General features: G+C 32.5%; 2 protein-coding genes across 2 annotated transcripts; both read left to right on the plus strand.

The window, feature by feature from the left end:
• Positions 1–1,486: 1,486 nt before the first annotated feature.
• On the plus strand, positions 1,487–2,572 carry LOC119683006. Its single transcript, XM_038096602.1, has one exon. The coding sequence runs from the start codon at positions 1,487–1,489 to the stop codon at positions 2,570–2,572; it is 1,086 nt and encodes a 361-aa protein (XP_037952530.1).
• A 4,584-nt stretch (positions 2,573–7,156) lies between these two features.
• Positions 7,157–8,242, plus strand: LOC119683016. The gene has a single exon (XM_038096612.1). The coding sequence runs from the start codon at positions 7,157–7,159 to the stop codon at positions 8,240–8,242; it is 1,086 nt and encodes a 361-aa protein (XP_037952540.1).
• The last annotated feature ends 12,443 nt before the right edge of the window (positions 8,243–20,685 follow it).

The raw sequence follows: 20,685 nt of genomic DNA on the forward strand, positions 1-20,685 counted from the left end.
GTGGTATTTCTCCAAGCAATTGCTGACAATCGGGTATGGCCTGATATGTACATATGTCAGCAATTGCCTGTTGAAAAATCGAGCAGATTAATTTCGTTTCCTTCAAATTTTTGCAATTTTGTCTCATCAATGAAGTATTTCCGAACATTATTGATAATCATAAAAATAACAAATGATTGAGTGAGCGAGCAATTTTGGCGGCTAAGAACAAAGATGTGGATGACTTAAACTATGTAATTCAAAATCAAATAGTTGGTACTCTGCATATATTCAAATTTATTGACTGTGTAACAAACGAAGACGAAGCTACCAACTATCCAACTAAATTTTTGAACTTGGATGTGCCTGGTTTACCACCGCACAATTTACAACTAAAGGTTGGTTCGGTAGTCATTATGATTCGAAATCGAAACCAACCAAAACTATGCAATGAAACGCGATTGGTTATAACAAAACTGATAGTCAATGTGATTCATGCAACGATACTCAAAGGAAAATTCAAAAGTGATAAAGTTCTCATTCCGAGGATTCCAATGATCCTAACCGATACGCCCTTTGAGTTTAAATGAATTCAATTTGCTATTCTGCTTGCATTCGCCATGACGATAAATAAATCACAAGGCCAATCCTTGAGTGTTTGTGGTCTGAATCTAGAAAATATATATTTTCTCATGGTCAATTGTACGTGGCATGTTCACCTGTAGGTAAACCATCTGCTTTATTTGTTCTGCCTGATAAAAAAAAAATAAAAAATATATCAGAAGGTACTTTACTGAAGAGAATCAATCGGAGTGCTTCTTACTGACAAACTATTGAAATAATTGGTTGTAGGTATATTAATATCCTAATAAACTATTGAACATAATAAATTTTTTGTATTCATTTTATTACGTTAATAAATTTCTAAATTTAGTTTACCTTGAATTTAATATGACATTCATTGACTGTTAAGCGGCACGAAGTTCGCGGGGTCTCCTAGTTTATTCCTAAAATATAGTAAAGTATTAAGTAATATTATTATATATATTTGATATAAAATTTAAGTTTACATTAAGTTGTATAATATTCTTGTATAAAGATATTTATTTTACATTACTGTATAATATTTAGTTTGTATTGAAATAAAATATTCTCTATATATTTATAATTAAATGAAATTAAGTGAAATTAAAGTTAAAATTAAACTATTACCGCTAAAAAATTTTTTTTTTTAAAACATGGAGATATTATTTCTATATTTTAGTAGTTTACGAAAATGCGGAAATGACACACAAATGTGAAACCCTCACGTTGCGCGTAAAATAATATAAAATAAATGAATAATGAAGTAATTGTAACGAATAGAATAGAATTATTTGTCAATAAAATATTTTTCGGTATTTACATAACAGATTGCATGTTTTCACATTTCTTTCCGTTAAAATAACATTCGTTTATATATGACGCCGGGAAAAACGCGGGAAAAGGCAAAGTGAATAAATTAAAGATGAGTCGCAGAAATAATAAATCGTCATGTGAGACTCCAGTATCGTCAAGATGTCAAGAGCAGACATCAATGCAAGATGTGTTAAAAGCCATACAAGCTCTACAACAAACAGTGAATGAAGTTCGAGCTGAAACAGTTTCGAATCGGGAAGACATAAGTAATTTGCGTGGACAACTTGCCAACGATAAGTCGGTAACGCACGAAAAGAAAGATGAAATAGGTAAGATAGATCAAGATGAAGACGAACGGTGCACTGCTAAAGTCGTATGTTCAGGAGGCGAAGGCATCCGACTTTATGATTTGCCAAAATTCAACGGTAACGCCGAACAGTGTCCACTTTTTCGTGCTAGTTTTGAGGACACCACCAAAACGTTTAAGTATACCAACAGACATAATTTAATGCACCTACAGGAATGCCTAATGCATGAAGCCAAGGATGTCGTTCAGTCACTGTTAATATACCCATCAAATGTGCTTGCAGTTATGAAAGAACTTGAATTTCGTTTTGGCCGCCTAGATTTACTAATACGGTCCCAGTTGGACAAGATTCAACAGTTCGAGAGAGTGATGGAGAGGAACGTTGATAGTTTAATTGCCTTATCCTCTCTTGTGCGAAATTTTGTGGCCTTTTTGTCATCAGCCAAGTGTGAGCAACACTTGAACAACCCAATATTATTAGAACAACTAGTGTATAAGCTGCCACCTAGTAAACAATTCGAGTGGGCGCGTCACGCTACAACTCTGAAGGAATATCCCACAATAAAACAATTTAGTGTTTGGTTGAGTGAGATTGCGAAAATAATTTGCCTTTTGCCACAGCCATTGTGTCAATCAAAAGCCGAAAAGCCTAAAATTACAATGCCAGCTACTCAAAATTATACGCGCCGAGTTATGTATGCACAAAACCATGAGATGGGACAAGAAAATCACCTGGAAGTTAAGTGTTTTGAATGTGCAGGCCCACATCTGATAGTTACATGTGAAGCGTTTTTGAGTAAAAATGTTCAGCAGCGTTGGGTAAAGGTGAAGCAGCTTCGTTCGTGTTTTTCATGTTTGCGGAAAGGACACAATGTCATACAGTGCTGAATGAAAAGATCCTGCGGTATAAACGGTTGCCGTAAAAATCATAATAGATTGCTACATGAGTCCCAACAAGTGCCGCCTACGTCTGGATCAGTTCAACAGGTTTTGAGTTGTGACAAGCCATGTTCCGGTTTTCTCTTTAAATTGGTTCCGATAAAAATTATAGGTCCAAATGGACAACTGAATATTTTCGCACTTGTGAATGAAGGGTCGTCAATCACTATATTAGATGCCAAAATTGCAAGTCAGTTAGGCCTTAAAGGCAAGAAACAACACTTAACGATGCAGTGGTATGATGAAGAGAAGGTGACTCAAAACTCAACAGTGGTAAATGTCAACATAAAGGGTGAAGCTGGCGAACAATATGAATTAATATCTCCTTGTTTTTAAAAAAGAAAAAATTTTTTTAACGGTAATAGCGTGAAAAAAATTTTTTTTTGTTCTATATTTTATCTTTGAAATAACTTTGCGTTATTCTTATGTAATGTTTTCGTTTCATTGCCGTTTTATATTGTAAGGATGGAAATATTCACATATTTCGAACCTACATAAATTCACACCCATGATATTTTATAAATAACATTAATTTAAATTAATCTAATATCGATTTAAAAAAGACTCATTATTGTTAAATTTCACTTACATATTATTGTGGATTTTGTTTTAACCCATTTCGTACCTCGCTATGGTACACGACACGGTTAAATTTGAAAATTATTTAAAAATATATAAAAGTAATTAATTTAATGTTTTTTATTTTTGTTACTTTTTCATCTGTTCATGAGTTTACCTGGTCCGAAACAAAAAGTGTCCAAAAAAATGCTTTTTTTAATTAAATGAAAATTAAAACAAATAGAAATAAAAACTAATATATTTGTTATAATATGTGTTCATAAAAGTCCAAATATAATTTTCGTGATTTTTGCCGGCGCCTTAGTAACAGTTACTTGCCACCAGACGCCGGCGAAAATAAGACGTTTGGTGAACCACACGCTGGGTTCCATAACAATATAATGATGAAACAATGTCATATAAATGTTTGTCGTTAGGTAATGAAATAAAATGAGAGTAATCTCTCTAATAAATATCATACTTTTCTAATTAACTTAAACTTGTGTTTTTTACTACGCATAATAGTAATAAGTCTATTTTGAAATTTGATTGCTGGTTGAGTTAGTCTGAATTTGATTGTTCTATATAGGGCTTACATTTGTTCATGCTAAAAGTTCTGTCGTCAATTTTTTACTGTAAATAAAACTATAATGTCGTGCCGAAGATATCTAAGAAATCAGGAACTATTGCATATTATTGACAATTGGAGCGAAGATGACTCATTAGTGCCAAGAGACACTCTGCTACCTATTGAATAATAATGTTTGCCATCTGATAATGTTGCTGGTGAATCAGACAATGAAATGATTGACGAAGATGAAATATCAACAAACGTTACATGCGACTTTAAAATTTTGTTCCCTTTTTTGAATTCCGCGTGTCAAATTTTGAGATAGTATTTAGGTGCTATTGACGGTGTATACGAATCAAATGCACAAGATTATAGTGGTATTGTAGAAATGCCTGAGTCGCAACTATTCACATTGGAACTTGTAAAACCAATATGTTTGGGTTATAAGCTATGAACCCTTTCTTTGGATAATAGATATATCTTCCAGATTCTGCCATACTGTGCAACTGACAAATAGAACAAACAGTTCGAAATCGGTGCATTAGTTGTAAAGAAATTATTAAGCCATTGTGAGTATCCATTGCAACATACATATGATTCCGTTGAACCCATAGTAAACGTGCAACGCAATAGCAGAGAAAAAAAAAAGGTTGGTGTCCCAAGTTATCAATAGCTACAACCGACACATGGGCGGCGCTGATTTATATGACAATGGAGTTGTTAACTATCGTATCGGGAATAGAAGCAAAATGAGGTGGTGGCCATTATAGGTACAGTGTTTAGATAGCGCTGTAGTAAACGCTTGGAAACTAAATTGCTTTGTCGCTGCTTCTACCAACACAAAACCGATGCCTCAGTTAGATTTCAAGAACTTCATTGCCAGAAACCTTCGTCTTCCATCAATGAACTCAATGTTCATTACAAAAGCTACCGCATACGATGATTTGAAAAACAAAAGTCACAATGCTGCAGAAGATGTTTATCTTCCGGGAAATTTACCAAAGCCACCGTGTTTATATATGAAAAGTGCCATTTAAATGGTCATAAACATTGAATTTTGTACTTACTTGTACTTTATACAACTTACAATGATGGATACTTAATCATAAAAGTAACTAAATATCATATTTGCGAACAAAACTCATATAAAAATGTTTGTTCTATCGAATAGAGAAAAATGTGCTATGGGGCCCAGCGTGTGGTTGACCACACAGCACTTTTCCGGAAAACTACTTTTCAAAAAAAAATTAAATTTTGCAGGGAATTTTTTGAACGTAAAATAAGACCTTTCTGAAAATTTCACCATAAAATTTCAAGTTTGAACATGCCTGATACTTAATGTGTTAAAACTGAATTGGCGGTGCACTGGAGCTACTGAAATACCTAAAGTTGACTTAAACTTAAAAAACTTAAAACAAATGTCAAAAACACATTTGTAAACAACACAAGAAACGCCAAAGCATAAAACCTTTGGTTGAATTAAATACAAAGCACGTAACGATCCTCAAGTGTGTATCCCTGTCAGTATATTTGTTCGTAAATGTTCCTTCAGTATTATTATCAAATTTTCTATGGCGTCATATTCGATTAAATGTCTAGTATTTTCGAAAATGTTCAGAGATTCGTGAATTATGAATTTATTTCTGGCAATCAATAATTGTTGCCAAAATTGATTAAGAGGTTTTTTGGTTTCATGAATTGTTTCATGGTAGCTGCTGAGCGTTGAGTATCAGTAGTAGAACTATTTTTTTTATTAGTCATATTATGCAAGTGTATTCTTGATAAAGCGTCTGCGACGACATTGCTATAATTTTTGGAGAGAATTCCTCTATAAAAGCGTGCCAGCGTTTCATTTTTGAATTGGGCTTTCGTGCTGAAACGGCAAATGATAACGATTGAAGGTCTGTATGTATTTCCAAATCTTAAACTCCGTATAGGTAATTTCTCAAATTTTGTAATGACCATATAATGAAATATAACTCTTTTTCGTTGGTTGCATAATTACGTTCAATTTTGTTGAAAGTTCTAAAACAGCTCCTAAGGCTATGTTTGATGCATGGGTTGTATGAATAAATTTTTTTGTGTAATCAGTGTTGTGTATCCTGAATGTATATAAAGAAACACCTGTGTTTTTCCTTTTTGTTTATTTAGCTATTGTTATTGTTGAATTGAGCAATAGTCTTAAAAAGAAAGGACCGGCCATTTGCTTGCTCCTGAGACAAGCTAACGATGATAATAATCAATGTTCTTTTAGAACACAAAGTTGCTTAACTGCTAATTCGATTCCACTGTATAACAGTAACGCATTAGGGTGGCTCACGTTATAAGGGGGAAAATTGAAAATGAAGTTTTGAATGAGCGCACCCCCTAGGAATATGCCATTGACCTTAAAAATGATATTCCCAAAGTTTTGGAACAATAGGATTAAAAATGACGTTGCGCCACTCGAGCAAAGTTGGGTTTTCAGTACAAAAAACAGAAATTTTTCAATTCGAGGTGATTTTTTATCTTTGTTACTTGTTTCAACAGTTATTAATATATACTCATTTGATAGATAATTAAAATATATTTTTAATAAGATACGGATGAGCAAAATCGGTTAAAAATTATGCGCAAAACACAATAATTAGTTGAGCGACTGTGCTCTGTTTTCTATTTCATAACTTTTAGCTGGCATGCACAATGCAATCGCAAATGTTTACAAGAAACGGAAGAAACATAAATAAAAAATAAAAATAATACATTTCTACTTAATAATTTATATAGACATATAAGTAGAATTGAGAACGTAGTCAAAACAAGAATTATTTGGTAAGTAAAGAGAAAATGGTCGTACAGGGAATATGACTGAAGTTAATATCCTTTTAGCAAACGAAGCAAGAGCGGCTGAAAGTTTCATTGATTTTAATTAGAACGAATTCGATGAAGAAAATTATTATATATATTTGATATAAAATTTAAGTTTACATTAAGTTGTATAATATTCTTGTATAAAGATATTTATTTTACATTACTGTATAATATTTAGTTTGTATTGAAATAAAATATTCTCTATATATTTATAATTAAATGAAATTAAGTGAAATTAAAGTTAAAATTAAACTATTACCGCTAAAAAATTTTTTTTTTTAAAACATGGAGATATTATTTCTATATTTTAGTAGTTTACGAAAATGCGGAAATGACACACAAATGTGAAACCCTCACGTTGCGCGTAAAATAATATAAAATAAATGAATAATGAAGTAATTGTAACGAATAGAATAGAATTATTTGTCAATAAAATATTTTTCGGTATTTACATAACAGATTGCATGTTTTCACATTTCTTTCCGTTAAAATAACATTCGTTTATATATGACGCCGGGAAAAACGCGGGAAAAGGCAAAGTGAATAAATTAAAGATGAGTCGCAGAAATAATAAATCGTCATGTGAGACTCCAGTATCGTCAAGATGTCAAGAGCAGACATCAATGCAAGATGTGTTAAAAGCCATACAAGCTCTACAACAAACAGTGAATGAAGTTCGAGCTGAAACAGTTTCGAATCGGGAAGACATAAGTAATTTGCGTGGACAACTTGCCAACGATAAGTCGGTAACGCACGAAAAGAAAGATGAAATAGGTAAGATAGATCAAGATGAAGACGAACGGTGCACTGCTAAAGTCGTATGTTCAGGAGGCGAAGGCATCCGACTTTATGATTTGCCAAAATTCAACGGTAACGCCGAACAGTGTCCACTTTTTCGTGCTAGTTTTGAGGACACCACCAAAACGTTTAAGTATACCAACAGACATAATTTAATGCACCTACAGGAATGCCTAATGCATGAAGCCAAGGATGTCGTTCAGTCACTGTTAATATACCCATCAAATGTGCTTGCAGTTATGAAAGAACTTGAATTTCGTTTTGGCCGCCTAGATTTACTAATACGGTCCCAGTTGGACAAGATTCAACAGTTCGAGAGAGTGATGGAGAGGAACGTTGATAGTTTAATTGCCTTATCCTCTCTTGTGCGAAATTTTGTGGCCTTTTTGTCATCAGCCAAGTGTGAGCAACACTTGAACAACCCAATATTATTAGAACAACTAGTGTATAAGCTGCCACCTAGTAAACAATTCGAGTGGGCGCGTCACGCTACAACTCTGAAGGAATATCCCACAATAAAACAATTTAGTGTTTGGTTGAGTGAGATTGCGAAAATAATTTGCCTTTTGCCACAGCCATTGTGTCAATCAAAAGCCGAAAAGCCTAAAATTACAATGCCAGCTACTCAAAATTATACGCGCCGAGTTATGTATGCACAAAACCATGAGATGGGACAAGAAAATCACCTGGAAGTTAAGTGTTTTGAATGTGCAGGCCCACATCTGATAGTTACATGTGAAGCGTTTTTGAGTAAAAATGTTCAGCAGCGTTGGGTAAAGGTGAAGCAGCTTCGTTCGTGTTTTTCATGTTTGCGGAAAGGACACAATGTCATACAGTGCTGAATGAAAAGATCCTGCGGTATAAACGGTTGCCGTAAAAATCATAATAGATTGCTACATGAGTCCCAACAAGTGCCGCCTACGTCTGGATCAGTTCAACAGGTTTTGAGTTGTGACAAGCCATGTTCCGGTTTTCTCTTTAAATTGGTTCCGATAAAAATTATAGGTCCAAATGGACAACTGAATATTTTCGCACTTGTGAATGAAGGGTCGTCAATCACTATATTAGATGCCAAAATTGCAAGTCAGTTAGGCCTTAAAGGCAAGAAACAACACTTAACGATGCAGTGGTATTATGAAGAGAAGGTGACTCAAAACTCAACAGTGGTAAATGTCAACATAAAGGGTGAAGCTGGCGAACAATATGAATTAATATCTCCTTGTTTTTAAAAAAGAAAAAATTTTTTTAACGGTAATAGCGTGAAAAAAATTTTTTTTTGTTCTATATTTTATCTTTGAAATAACTTTGCGTTATTCTTATGTAATGTTTTCGTTTCATTGCCGTTTTATATTGTAAGGATGGAAATATTCACATATTTCGAACCTACATAAATTCACACCCATGATATTTTATAAATAACATTAATTTAAATTAATCTAATATCGATTTAAAAAAGACTCATTATTGTTAAATTTCACTTACATATTATTGTGGATTTTGTTTTAACCCATTTCGTACCTCGCTATGGTACACGACACGGTTAAATTTGAAAATTATTTAAAAATATATAAAAGTAATTAATTTAATGTTTTTTATTTTTGTTACTTTTTCATCTGTTCATGAGTTTACCTGGTCCGAAACAAAAAGTGTCCAAAAAAATGCTTTTTTTAATTAAATGAAAATTAAAACAAATAGAAATAAAAACTAATATATTTGTTATAATATGTGTTCATAAAAGTCCAAATATAATTTTCGTGATTTTTGCCGGCGCCTTAGTAACAGTTACTTGCCACCAGACGCCGGCGAAAATAAGACGTTTGGTGAACCACACGCTGGGTTCCATAACAATATAATGATGAAACAATGTCATATAAATGTTTGTCGTTAGGTAATGAAATAAAATGAGAGTAATCTCTCTAATAAATATCATACTTTTCTAATTAACTTAAACTTGTGTTTTTTACTACGCATAATAGTAATAAGTCTATTTTGAAATTTGATTGCTGGTTGAGTTAGTCTGAATTTGATTGTTCTATATAGGGCTTACATTTGTTCATGCTAAAAGTTCTGTCGTCAATTTTTTACTGTAAATAAAACTATAATGTCGTGCCGAAGATATCTAAGAAATCAGGAACTATTGCATATTATTGACAATTGGAGCGAAGATGACTCATTAGTGCCAAGAGACACTCTGCTACCTATTGAATAATAATGTTTGCCATCTGATAATGTTGCTGGTGAATCAGACAATGAAATGATTGACGAAGATGAAATATCAACAAACGTTACATGCGACTTTAAAATTTTGTTCCCTTTTTTGAATTCCGCGTGTCAAATTTTGAGATAGTATTTAGGTGCTATTGACGGTGTATACGAATCAAATGCACAAGATTATAGTGGTATTGTAGAAATGCCTGAGTCGCAACTATTCACATTGGAACTTGTAAAACCAATATGTTTGGGTTATAAGCTATGAACCCTTTCTTTGGATAATAGATATATCTTCCAGATTCTGCCATACTGTGCAACTGACAAATAGAACAAACAGTTCGAAATCGGTGCATTAGTTGTAAAGAAATTATTAAGCCATTGTGAGTATCCATTGCAACATACATATGATTCCGTTGAACCCATAGTAAACGTGCAACGCAATAGCAGAGAAAAAAAAAAGGTTGGTGTCCCAAGTTATCAATAGCTACAACCGACACATGGGCGGCGCTGATTTATATGACAATGGAGTTGTTAACTATCGTATCGGGAATAGAAGCAAAATGAGGTGGTGGCCATTATAGGTACAGTGTTTAGATAGCGCTGTAGTAAACGCTTGGAAACTAAATTGCTTTGTCGCTGCTTCTACCAACACAAAACCGATGCCTCAGTTAGATTTCAAGAACTTCATTGCCAGAAACCTTCGTCTTCCATCAATGAACTCAATGTTCATTACAAAAGCTACCGCATACGATGATTTGAAAAACAAAAGTCACAATGCTGCAGAAGATGTTTATCTTCCGGGAAATTTACCAAAGCCACCGTGTTTATATATGAAAAGTGCCATTTAAATGGTCATAAACATTGAATTTTGTACTTACTTGTACTTTATACAACTTACAATGATGGATACTTAATCATAAAAGTAACTAAATATCATATTTGCGAACAAAACTCATATAAAAATGTTTGTTCTATCGAATAGAGAAAAATGTGCTATGGGGCCCAGCGTGTGGTTGACCACACAGCACTTTTCCGGAAAACTACTTTTCAAAAAAAAATTAAATTTTGCAGGGAATTTTTTGAACGTAAAATAAGACCTTTCTGAAAATTTCACCATAAAATTTCAAGTTTGAACATGCCTGATACTTAATGTGTTAAAACTGAATTGGCGGTGCACTGGAGCTACTGAAATACCTAAAGTTGACTTAAACTTAAAAAACTTAAAACAAATGTCAAAAACACATTTGTAAACAACACAAGAAACGCCAAAGCATAAAACCTTTGGTTGAATTAAATACAAAGCACGTAACGATCCTCAAGTGTGTATCCCTGTCAGTATATTTGTTCGTAAATGTTCCTTCAGTATTATTATCAAATTTTCTATGGCGTCATATTCGATTAAATGTCTAGTATTTTCGAAAATGTTCAGAGATTCGTGAATTATGAATTTATTTCTGGCAATCAATAATTGTTGCCAAAATTGATTAAGAGGTTTTTTGGTTTCATGAATTGTTTCATGGTAGCTGCTGAGCGTTGAGTATCAGTAGTAGAACTATTTTTTTTATTAGTCATATTATGCAAGTGTATTCTTGATAAAGCGTCTGCGACGACATTGCTATAATTTTTGGAGAGAATTCCTCTATAAAAGCGTGCCAGCGTTTCATTTTTGAATTGGGCTTTCGTGCTGAAACGGCAAATGATAACGATTGAAGGTCTGTATGTATTTCCAAATCTTAAACTCCGTATAGGTAATTTCTCAAATTTTGTAATGACCATATAATGAAATATAACTCTTTTTCGTTGGTTGCATAATTACGTTCAATTTTGTTGAAAGTTCTAAAACAGCTCCTAAGGCTATGTTTGATGCATGGGTTGTATGAATAAATTTTTTTGTGTAATCAGTGTTGTGTATCCTGAATGTATATAAAGAAACACCTGTGTTTTTCCTTTTTGTTTATTTAGCTATTGTTATTGTTGAATTGAGCAATAGTCTTAAAAAGAAAGGACCGGCCATTTGCTTGCTCCTGAGACAAGCTAACGATGATAATAATCAATGTTCTTTTAGAACACAAAGTTGCTTAACTGCTAATTCGATTCCACTGTATAACAGTAACGCATTAGGGTGGCTCACGTTATAAGGGGGAAAATTGAAAATTAAGTTTTGAATGAGCGCACCCCCTAGGAATATGCCATTGACCTTAAAAATGATATTCCCAAAGTTTTGGAACAATAGGATTAAAAATGACGTTGCGCCACTCGAGCAAAGTTGGGTTTTCAGTACAAAAAACAGAAATTTTTCAATTCGAGGTGATTTTTTATCTTTGTTTGATACGAATGAGCAAAATCGGTTAAAAATTATGCGCAAAACACAATAATTAGTTGAGCGACTGTGCTCTGTTTTCTATTTCATAACTTTTAGCTGGCATGCACAATGCAATCGCAAATGTTTACAAGAAACGGAAGAAACATAAATAAAAAATAAAAATAATACATTTCTACTTAATAATTTATATAGACATATAAGTAGAATTGAGAACGTAGTCAAAACAAGAATTATTTGGTAAGTAAAGAGAAAATGGTCGTACAGGGAATATGACTGAAGTTAATATCCTTTTAGCAAACGAAGCAAGAGCGGCTGAAAGTTTCATTGATTTTAATTAGAACGAATTCGATGAAGAAATTTGTCTCAAAATGGAAGCTGAATCTTTAGTCACAGTTCAACAAAATTGGGATAACGCAGACAGAACGATTCCTGTGGCGCCCAGGTGCCATCAAAGATTCTCGATGGATGGCGAAAATCATGTACTTACTAAAAATGTTTATTTTAAGAGATCAATTTACATATAACTCGGATGATTTGTACGAGATATATACATTTTTATGGTGAGCATATGTGTGAAAATTTTAACCCATACTAGGTAAGGTTATGTTCGGAAAGCACGTGCTGACAGTTGTCAGCACTTCTACTCGGAGACATATATTGCCCATTGGGATGCCCTCAAAAAATTTTACCTGGAGATGCGAGTTGCTGATCTTTGTTATCCTTGTTAAACCATTTGGCTTTCTAGATGAAGTTGATTAGATCCGATAAGTTTGCTTTCGTTATCTCTTCCACGCCAGTAAAATAAGGATCCCCAAGACGTTAAAGTAGCCTTATTTGAAGTCCTTGACAGAGACGCAGGAAGTGGTTGATAGATTTTACCTCCTCTTCATCTTAGCAACTTCTGCATAATCAACTTGTTGGAACTCGCAACCGTTGGAGCATCGGCGCAATGGCACAGTGCCCCTTTAGTACACCAAAAAGCACACGAACTGCAGGTTTGTTGAAGCCTAAAATGCTTTTCGTTTTATTTTTGTCCAACTTAGGCCATAAGATTCTAGCGACCTTACAGTCTTCGCGGTTAGTTTATAAATTGTTAGTCACCGTATTGATTTCCTCTATTATCCTATACAGTTTACATATCGGTGTATGTATTGAGAGGTCAGCCTCTTCTGTATGCAGTTCAGAACCTCTTTTGGCCATCTCATCTGCTAGTTCGTTCCCTTCAATATTGCTATGTACAAGTATTCGAAATGTATTATGTCCAGCAAAGAGAGACCTTATGATGTTTGATGCCCATCAGTGAATCGCGACATTTTAATACTATCTTGGAATTTAAATTCAATTGCTTTCAGTGCGGCCTATCTACAAAAATTGTGATATTCGAAGGACGAATTGTACTTTGTTGTATATTGTTGACCTCTTTTTCGATAGCGTATATCTCGCCGTGAAAGACGCTGTAAGCAGCAGGGATTCGGTAGCACTGTCTTATCTGCATATCTTTCGAGAAGATACCTGCTCCCGTACCGCCTTCCATATTTGAGCCATCTGCACAGATAGTAACTGTAGAGTTACCGGTCATAGATCCAAGCTCTCAGCTATCTCTGGTTAGATAAAGAGTGGGAACCCACTAATGAAGTTATTTTCCTCAAAGAACCTTATTGATTTTGTGACCGACGAAATAACAAATTTCTTGGATCGTTTTTGCCTATCTAATAGTTTTATCAGTTTCGATCCTTCGCCATGGATGGAGACGCAAGATTATAGAGAATTCTTGAATTCTGTGCCAGACTTCATATGATAAATGATTGTATAGAAAGAGAAATTAGGCTTATGATGGATTATAATTCGATTTTGACAAAATATGAAGAGGAAAAACAATATGTTCTGCAAGTAGTCGAACATTATCATAAAAATTGTCCATAGATACATAGTCAGATTTATGTTATAAAACATAACAAACACAATATATTAATTACTGAAAAAAAAAATTTTTTTGAAATTATAATTTTTTATAAATAATTAACTAAATCGTAGCATATACCTATTACGTAATTGTGCAAGCCATCTAAAAGTTATGAAATAGAAAACAGAGCACAGTCGCCCAACTAATTATTGTGTTTTGCGCATAATTTTTAACCGATTTTGCTCATCCGTATCTTATTAAAAATATATTTTAATTATCTATCAAATGAGTATATATTAATAACTGTTGAAACAAGTAACAAAGATAAAAAATCACCTCGAATTGAAAAATTTCTGTTTTTTGTACTGAAAACCCAACTTTGCTCGAGTGGCGCAACGTCATTTTTAATCCTATTGTTCCAAAACTTTGGGAATATCATTTTTAAGGTCAATGGCATATTTCTAGGGGGTGCGCTCATTAAAAATCGTATTTTAGTTTTTCTGAGCCACCCTAGTAACGCATTCAGAAAAAATGCACAAGTTTTGTGTTAAATTAAAGCGATTCAAATATTTTTTATTTATTTCTATTATCATATATTTCCATTTAATCAAATTTACAACATACATTTATATTATTTTAGTCATTCAAATATCCTTATTTGTTTCTATTGACATACATTGTCACTTAATCAAATTTTCAACATATGTTTCTGTTATTTGTTTTTAAATCACATATTCAATTTTTTAATATATATTTGCCCAATGGCTCTACAGCGCTCAAGTTCACTCACAGAACACATCTGCCACCTTAAACTATTGTTTACCGTCTTTTAAACAAAAATGTCTAAAGGTCTTACTTATGCTAGATGCCGAAATTTCAAGGTACCCAAATTACCTTACTTTAATTATTATTAAATAGTTTTTGCGTAATTCGCAAAAACGTCAATAACTTAAGTTGCACTCGATATTATTGCAACTTTTTTTAATTATTTTTTTCAGTGTCGCTTTCAGCTTGCCACAATTAACAGATAACCGAAAATCAAAATTTCTTACCGACGAGCTGACGAGCTGACATTGGTTACTACTATTGTCCAAGCAAAGAATCTAGAGTACAAAGAAGCGCCACGCTCATACAAACGAAATACCATCTTTTTTTGCTGGTGGATTTATAATAAATACACCCAACCTCATGCAACAATGTTCGATCGAGTCACAACTGGTATGATGTTCAGTTCAAACCTATATGTGAGTCGAATAAGGCTGTCAAAATCCCTTCTATATACGTATTCAATCATACATGCAACCCTATGTATTACATTATACGCATGTTTGTATGTTTGTTCGCTTTAAAATGTTCAAGCGATCAAACAGCATTTCAGTGACGAAATCAAAATTGTGTACATTTGATAAGTTTTTGAATTTAATAGTATAAAACAAAAACAAAATTACTATTGGTATGAATTGTAGTGTTAAAATACATTACAAATTTATTTATGTTTCAAATCAGATTTTTCCATTCTATGAAGTTTTATATTTAAATGTTGTCCATGCGAAAATTCCTATGATATGGGGCTTTCCAGTACAAGAAGATAAAGCAACAAATTATATGGAAAACTTGTTTCAGGGATTTCTTTACCATTCACTTCGCTACTAATCAGTGTATATTAATAAAATAGAAAAATAAAAACAAGAAAGGCAAAAGAAACAGGCGTGTAGAAACAATTGTGGGTTGCAATGAGTTTGAACTGAACATCATACCAGTTGTGATTCGATCGAACATTGTTGCATGAGGTTGGGTGGATTTATTATAAATCCACCAGCTAAATAAAGTGGGAATTTCGTTTCTATGAGCGTGGCACTTCTTTGTACTCTAGATTCTTTGGTCCAAGCTACAAACGATACTGCCTACTTTTAGGCATGCTTTATGGAATATAAACCAAGAACGTTCTTCATAGGCTGAGCCTTTCGACTCAAAATATCAGGTTGAATTATTTCTATTTGGGTAGTCAAATGTCTTTTTAATTCTTTATCCAAATTAATTACAATTTTTCTAGAAGTATTTTTTGAAGTTCCCGATAAATAAACTTCTTAATTTCTTTAACGTTTTGGGGATGGGGAATATGTTTGCTCTGTTTTTTACTGGATCGGTTTTAATAACTTCGTGAGATACTATATAGTATATAGTATATACCCTAAAAATTTAACTTCTGTTTGGAATAATTTAGATTTTTCCTATGATATTTTCATATGTGAGTCCTTTATTATTATTATGATTGATTGTAGTTCTTTAGAATACTCTTCTAAGCTATTAGAATAGACAATAATGTCATCCAAATATACATGACATGTTTTCCCTATAAAACGAGTTAAAACTCTTAATATGTCATCCATTGCCCTTTAAAATATGCCAGGTGCATTCTACAAACCGAAAGGCATCCTTGTAAATTCATACTTTCCATTGTTAATTGAGAAAGCAGTTTTTCAATATCATTTTTTCTCATCAGAATTTGATGAAATCCTGACTCTAGGTTGATTGTTGAAAAATATCTAGAATTCCCTAGATTTGACGGGATTATATTAGGGTGTGGTATTGGGTATGTATCCGCTATGGTATGTTCATTTATCTTTTTATAACCAGCCTATGTTTACTAGTTCCATCTTCGTTATTTCCTTTTTGAGGAACGATTCATATCGGAAAATTATATAGACTTTTGCTTTTTCTTATGATTCCATTTTCCCGCATTCTAGCTATTTCGTCATTTACGTAATTGTTACAAGAGAGAGGATAAGGATATTGCTTGCTCCAAATAGGAGTGTCTAAGTTAGTTATAATTTCTGCTCTAACGTCCGTTCTAAATCTTGTATTTATTTCTGAATGCGTTAATTGTATTTGACTTATTATGTTGTTTTTGTATCTCACTATTTTTTGTGCCTCTTCTTTGTTTGTTATCCTATTATTCACACCGGGAATTTTTCTAGCTAATTCAGTATGATCTTCCTGTTCCAATATGTTCATAAGGTTTTCATTATCTGAAAGTTTACTGACTACTGTTTTAACAAATTCTATTTTCAAGAAAGTACTATTTATTTCTTCGTCAGTTTCGTCTTTTTCAGTGAGTCAAGATATTTACTTACTATTATCATGTGTTTTTTTTTGTTTATGTTTGTTCGAATCTATGTATATTTATCAGTTTTTCCGTTATATCTTAATTCATTGTTTCCTAAATCTACAACAGCATTTATTCTTTTTAAAATATTATATCCTATGTGTATATCTGCCTCTTAATTCTCAATTTCAAAATATCTTTCTTGCACTCCAAGTAAGGTAATAGAGTGACAACATATTATTGTACTGTACCCATTTACAGTTCTCACTCTTTTAAATATTGGTGATTGATTTTTATTCTTGTACATTCCGTGCTTAATATATGATGCTGTTGCACCTGAGTCTAACAATATTTTAAAGATTAATAAAATCTGTTAATTGTATATAGGGGAGCTCCAGTACTCCCATTGGCCTAAAAAATGATTCTCAGAAATATTGTTTATCCGTTGAGCTTTTGGTGACGATTGCCTACTATGAACACTTTCACAAACTCTTTTTTGAGTTTGATCATTATGATATCTCGATCCCTTCATAAAAGAATTCGAGTTTTTATTTGAGTTGTTCCAGCTTCCTATTAGATATTTGATAACTGTTGGTTGTTTGGAGTTGGTTGGATACAGATGGATCCACTTCCATTAGTACAACAGATTCTTGAATTTGATTTTGATTATTCATATATGCCTTAGCGAATCTTAAATTATTTTGGAATGTGTTCCTAGGTGTGTGATCGTATCTCCTTTGTGTGTTGTTCTGGTTTTGATAGTGGTTCGAATTATTCATTGGTCTCGGCGAAATCAAGCCGAGCAATAATGGCATCCATATTTAGATAAGTGCCGTGATTTGAAAGGGTATCGTATGCCTCGCCTATCATTTTCATTCTTAAAATAGTTAATGCACCGAAATACTTCCTACTACCTCTATTGTACAAGCTCATTGAATCTATGTCTGCGGCTCGCTAACTAACATAACTATTTCTTCCGCTAAAGGGAGTGATTTTATTATGTCTAAGGTCTCATTACATGTTATACTGTTGTTTATTACTTCAGTATCGTATTCTTCTACTTTGGGAACATTTACTACAGAAACCTGCGTTTTTAGCGAATCAATCTCATCTCTAAGAGAGGCTGTGTCTGCAGCTCCAAGCCGACTTATTAAGTTCTGCGTCAAAGTATTATTTTCGAGGGTAATTTTGGCAAAATTCTTCAACAGATTTTCCAGTTTCTAAGCTTAGTAAAATGGAAAAATAAAAGAAATGGTTTTATCCCCTTTCCACAATAATATTTCAAAAAAATGAAATGTTTCCTTAAAAAGTTGATAACAGTAACAGAAAAAAAAGATTTTACTTGATTTGATGTTATAATAATCTTATCTACTTAAAAAAATTTTCATATTTTACAAATTTAATAAATAATTATAAATTTATTTATACTTCTTTTCAAAAAAAATTGATTCTTTGACTTATTTATAAAATATCTTCTGCTTCTAGTTGATGATTCTTTCACTTTGTCTTCTTCCTCTTTTAAGTTTAGTTTTAATGCATTTGCTTCTTCTGAGTTTAGTTTTAAGGCTTCTTCTGAGTTTAGTTTTAAGGCTTCTGTTTCGGCTTCTTCCGAATTTAGGTTTAATTTTTCTGCTCTTTTGTTTTTTGTTCTGACCGCTTAAGTAATCTTGATCAATTTTTTAATAATTACATCACTATAATATTAGCAGCTACGATTCACCAATTAATAACCGATATTAAACAATGTTTTAATTCGTATTATTCGCTTTTAATGTTTTAATAATTTAATTTTCAAAATATTGATACTTTGATAAACAAAAATCGCAATACCCACGTACTTCCTTGTTAGTTTCGGTATTAATTTTTTCTCAAAGCCACGTTATTCTCCACTCGCATCACTTACTTGTATTTTTCAGTGTTTTCTCTCGCGAATGAAAAATTGAATTTTTCCTTTATAGTTTCTGCTACCACTTTATTTAAAATATTTCTTAAGACTAACTTATATCTAACATCTTCGCTTATATTTATAGAAATGATTCGAAGTATCGAATCCTGAAAAGATAATTCGTTGTTTGGTCAGGCCGAACAACGATAATAATATTTTTAGTTACAATATTTAGTTATTTTCAATTACCTGTTTAATACAATAGATAATATAGGTTCAATAGATAATACTTCGTTGTTTGCTTAGGACAGACAACAATAGATACAATAATTATTGTAATGTGTTTTAGGAGACGAGACTTGATAACTTGCCTATTCCTTCCGTATAACTTTCTTAAATATTAATATTAATAGCGAACAACAGTTTAAGTACCGACTTTCCAAAAATCAGATAATGAATACAGGTTTTAAGTCTATGATGTAATGAAGTTAATAAAGTGGATATATATACATATAAAGGACGAGTAAAGTAGAAAGAACAACTTGTACAGTATAATTAATTTACAACCTTATTATTTGATGAAAGCACAAAAATAAATGGCGACTTGACCTTTCTATTTTCTCCATTCTTTTAAAAATCACAGAAAAACATACTAACAACAATAACAGCTAAAGAACTGGGCCCTGTTGCACCAACACATTTCACTATGCACTTTGAAAATTATTATGAGTTATTCAGCATTTTTCTCTCATTGAAAACATAAAGCATTAATTTGAGAATTGAGTTATGCAAAGTTTTGAAAACACTCAAAAAGGCAAACCGTTGCACCAATGCACTTTTCAATGAAAAGTAAATTATGAAAAGGACATACTATGCATAAATCATGTACTCATAGCATCAAAATATCAAACAAACAAAAAAAAAAACCAATACAAAATGAAAGTGATCTAATTTTTTGGTGGAACGCTTTGCTTTGCATTTTATGCAAAGACTTTGCAATGAAATTTTTATTTGCAAAGTGCAAAGTAAATCATGTTAAGCATTGAGTATAAATATTATAGAGTAGAAATCTGAAAACAAACTCAATTTGCTAAGTAGACCTGTGGGGGCGCGGGTAACAATGTTACATGAAATAGAGAGCACAATGAATTTCTCTACAACGCTCTATAACATAGTGAGCACGTGCATGTAAGTTTTTTGTTATGATTTTGTTTCCTTGTACTCTATTTTGTACCCTTGTGTATTTTTATTTCATTGAAACTAAATATCACTTTTCAGCACCAAATTTAAATAGAGGAATATATTCTATTTTATGGTCATAGGCATAGGCATATGAACATATTATTATTTTTGTTTCAGAACTTCCTAGAAATAAAGGCTACTCATGTTTTTTTTAATGAATTAAAACTAATAATTTTGGGTTTATTCTCATATATTCCTTACATTCCCATATATATATATATATACATATATACGTATATATAATATACGTAGAGAAATAGATTTTTGGCCCCAAATACGGAAAGAAGATGAGGTTGTAACTGCACCATCAGAATTGGTTAAACATTTTTATATTTATTCTTTTTATTTATTTATTTATTAACACATGAAGCTCATAATATATACATACATACATATGTATATACTGAAGCAATTCCCAGTAGCAGAAATAAGGAGTAAAAAGGCCTTTTTAAAGGCCTTTTTCTGCAGTAAGTAGTACTTACACTCTTGTATTTTTTACTATTTCTTTTTTGTTCTGGATGAGCCAATATCGGAGGCCTTACACACTCGCTGTGAAGAAAAGGCCTTTAAAAAGCACTGCAACACAAATTCTGAGAAAGGCCTTACACACTCGCT

The sequence above is a fragment of the Teleopsis dalmanni genome, chromosome 1 (assembly GCF_002237135.1).
Source record: "Teleopsis dalmanni isolate 2A chromosome 1, ASM223713v2, whole genome shotgun sequence".
Classification (NCBI taxonomy): Eukaryota; Metazoa; Arthropoda; class Insecta; order Diptera; family Diopsidae; genus Teleopsis; species Teleopsis dalmanni.

Bases quoted from the DNA above. Each gene is read 5' to 3' on its own strand.
- LOC119683016 (XM_038096612.1), top strand. From the start codon at position 7,157: ATGAGTCGCAGAAATAATAAATCGTCATGTGAGACTCCAGTATCGTCA.
- LOC119683006 (XM_038096602.1), top strand. From the start codon at position 1,487: ATGAGTCGCAGAAATAATAAATCGTCATGTGAGACTCCAGTATCGTCA.